Raw genomic sequence first — 3,441 nt, 5'->3', positions numbered from 1 at the left:
CTCCTAAAAAGCTAATTTTTAACGAAAGTCATGACATTATTATTGCACTTGTACTCCGAGTTGTACTCCAACATGGCGGATGTAATAATTGGCCACGCCTACTGCAACCTATCTATACATGTTGTATTGGAGAAATAACAAGCCTTAGCAACCACCCGCCCACGCTCCTTTAAGTGAGTGGGTGTGGTCACGGCAAACAAAATGGCGGCTTACACATGGGACAAAGTTAAGAGCTTTCTTACAGCAAGAGAGCATAAAGATAGTGTCTAAAGACTTTTCTAGAAGCATTAGAAGGTAGAGAGAACCTCTATAACTCTTAATAGTGACCAAGTTGTACTTGCTAGGAGGTGAAATCAATTATAGGAATATTTTTTACCCTGTTACGCTTGTTTAAAATGGCCGTAACTTGAAAAATTGAATTTGGAATCAGCTCAAACTTTCTACACAGCATATGTACATCAATATGTATCAGAAAATGTAATAAAAATTGGGGGTGATTTTGGAGCCATTTTTTGGAAAAAACCATGGACTATAGCCTTGGGTATTTTTCCAGATTTTAGCCCATTTTTTAAAAATGGCCGTAACTTTAAAAATTGAAGTCAGAATCAGCTCAAACTTTCTACACAGCATATGTACATCAATATGTATCAGAAAATGTAATAAAATTGGGGGTGATTTCGGAGCCATTTTTTGGGCTATAGTACAGGGATTTTTACAGAAATTGGGATAATTAAACTAACCTTGGAGTGTTGACGTGAAGCTTCTTCCTAGTAGCCTTAAACATTACAAATAATGTAATAATAGAGAATATTGACCATACGATGATCATCCTCCAGAAACTCAACTGAACACACAAATAAAATGGAATTATCCACATGCCTAATAAGGTAATGGCCTAAGAGAGAAAGGAGGAGGAGGAGAGAAATTAAAATTATCAATATTATATACTATCAAGAGTGGATAATTATTTAGGGAGTGTCTAACCTGCCTATATTCTGTGATACCACAGCGTGTATGTTTACATCCGTTTTTTGCAAGTATACAGAGTTAATCCCAGTAATCTTCAAATTTATGGGTGTGGCTGATAAAATGGCGCTTGAAGCATAGATATTAGAGTAAATGAAAGGGATTGGAAACTTCCGTGTTGCTACATTGACTTTATACATCGCTAGGCAACGGATGTGGGTTACCCCTTTTCTTAGCAACGGGTGCCAACTTTTAGCAAGAAAGCGTCTTGTTTATGACCTGTCAAAGGCTGTCATTAATCAGTAGTGTCATTGTTTGTCATGATTTATATGAAATAAAGTAGAGGAAACATGTCTCTATCCCCCAGACAACTTCTGTAGTGCATTCATCATTACTTACACTGATTTTTTGCTCTTAAATGACGGTGATTGCAACTACATTTTGTTTTGTACCTTTTTCTTGAAAGTGTTAAACAAATGATAACAACTAATTCAATCATTCAATAGAGCATCACTAGGTGGAGGTCACCCACTGTGTTTCATTTGAAAATATGATTTCATCTCTCTGTAATGATCAATTTACTGTTAAGTTTGAGAGGTTTGTTTTGTACCCTTAACTTAAAAACTAAATGGTCTATGACATCAACTATCACACTATTCTAATGCTTAGAACATACCGGAGGTCACTGGCACACTCTCAATCATGTAGATTATAAATTACAGAAAATATACAATTAAACATGTAATATGGTGATTAATGATTGACAGTGCTGATTAACAATGAATTCCAACTGCAAACATCATGATTGCCATAGCAGACTACTTGGGCAAGTAGAAAGAGTGTCCCTCTACATTACTGAAGGGTTATCTGTACAAAATAAGACAATATGCAATGCAACCAAAAACTAATGAAATGTATGCCTACCTGCTTCACTTCTCCAGCAATTTTCAATTTTACATACGATTAATTAGAGCAAATTGGCTTAAAATTAATACGGTATAGGTAACTAGCATTTCCAGCTGCGAACGGAAGTTTCCAATCCCTTTCATTTACTCTAATATCTATGCTTGAAGCATGCAGGCAACTTTAAGACTTATATCTCCACTCTGAGGATCATGTAGTGCGAGAAACAAGCAGGAGCAGACGGGAATATGTTCTTCTAATGGTTGGCTCTTTCTTATTTGCAGCCTTCTGACTTTGAATCAGTATAAGGACGCAAGAATGGCTACTTGGTGCTAATAACCATGCTATGTAAACTTATGCACTGTGGTATCACAGATTATACGCGGGTTAAGGCCCCCATACACTAGGCAACATGTTGCTTGCAACATTTGTGGTTACTTTGATCTTGCAAGCAACATGTTGCCTAGTGTATGGGGGCCTTTAGACACTCTCCCTAAATAATTATCCACTCTTGATACTATATAGGGCCACATTCTGATGCTGCTGAAATACAGTATAAGCAATAATTATGGAGGAACTAGCTAACTTGTATAAAATGCACATTTATATACTAACTATTATCATTATGATATTTATACCTTATTATAACCAACACATAAATGTACATTATTAGTATATCATTAGTACATTACTGTATATTATTAGTATACCATTAGTATATTATTAGCATATTATTACTTGTACATATGTACATGTATGCTGTGTCTACCTGGTATGATTTCCTGTGTTTTATTCTCCATAAGAAGAGTAGTACTTGTGCTATCCCAATAGATGCAAACAGTATTAATATCATTTCAGCATGCATCAGGTCATGACCTCTGTGCTTCTCCTCTAGCATCCGGTGACGTAACCTTTAAAAATATAGAAAATTATTATTTTTATAATTTATACATTCCATTAGTTATGTATCAAGATATGACTGTAGTCCTTTAGTCCTTAGACTTATTTTTACTAGAATTTTCGACCAAAATTTTTGACAAATTATAACCATGTATCTGGTAATTAATGGGCTAGTTAAAAAATTTTTTTCTTTCTGAAGTAATTGTGTGTGATTTAATTTTTATGTAATCATTCATACATTATTGATAGTGGTACTGTCAAAAAATTTTTTGTCCGGGGAAAAAAATTGTCCTAGCTCTATACTTCCACGTGTATTATAAATATAAACACTAAACCCCAACCCAACCCTAATCTAAACTGTACTGTGTATATATAGTAGCCCGGACAATTTTTGCCAGGATAAATTATTCCATGACAGTACTACTAATTATTATTCATGGTCTGAGTAATTATTGTATTTAATTTATTCATAATACAACAACTGAACTACATCAAACCTGTGTCTCTCCTCAGGACTGAATTTAGACCATTCTATCTTGTCCCAATCAAAAGATGTAGACTATTAATGATACAACAGTATACATGAATGAATATATAGCAGCTGCTACTTACTGCAACAGTGGAGTGGGTAGACAATGTAGCTTCTGACATTATTTTGAATTTTTATGCTTG

The 3,441-nt window shown here is 34.6% G+C and overlaps 1 protein-coding gene and 1 long non-coding RNA gene across 2 annotated transcripts; both read right to left on the bottom strand.

Moving 5' to 3' along the window:
* Positions 1-730: 730 nt before the first annotated feature.
* On the bottom strand, positions 731-3,428 carry LOC109583488 (RING finger protein 121-like). Its single transcript, XM_019998874.1, has 4 exons — positions 3,382-3,428; positions 3,267-3,328; positions 2,639-2,780; positions 731-895 (listed from the first exon to the last, which is right to left on the bottom strand). The coding sequence occupies exons 1-4, from the start codon at positions 3,418-3,420 to the stop codon at positions 731-733; spliced, it is 408 nt and encodes a 135-aa protein (XP_019854433.1). The 5' UTR covers positions 3,421-3,428.
* On the bottom strand, positions 1,587-2,223 carry LOC109583493 (uncharacterized). The gene is made up of 2 exons (XR_002185547.1): positions 1,891-2,223; positions 1,587-1,833 (listed from the first exon to the last, which is right to left on the bottom strand). It is a non-coding gene; the product is annotated as an uncharacterized LOC109583493 (long non-coding RNA).
* Positions 3,429-3,441: the final 13 nt, after the last annotated feature.

This window comes from Amphimedon queenslandica, unplaced genomic scaffold (genome assembly GCF_000090795.2).
Source record: "Amphimedon queenslandica unplaced genomic scaffold, v1.1 AMPQUscaffold_13302, whole genome shotgun sequence".
In the NCBI taxonomy this organism is placed as follows: Eukaryota; Metazoa; Porifera; class Demospongiae; order Haplosclerida; family Niphatidae; genus Amphimedon; species Amphimedon queenslandica.
This window is presented reverse-complemented; position numbering and strand designations above follow the sequence as displayed.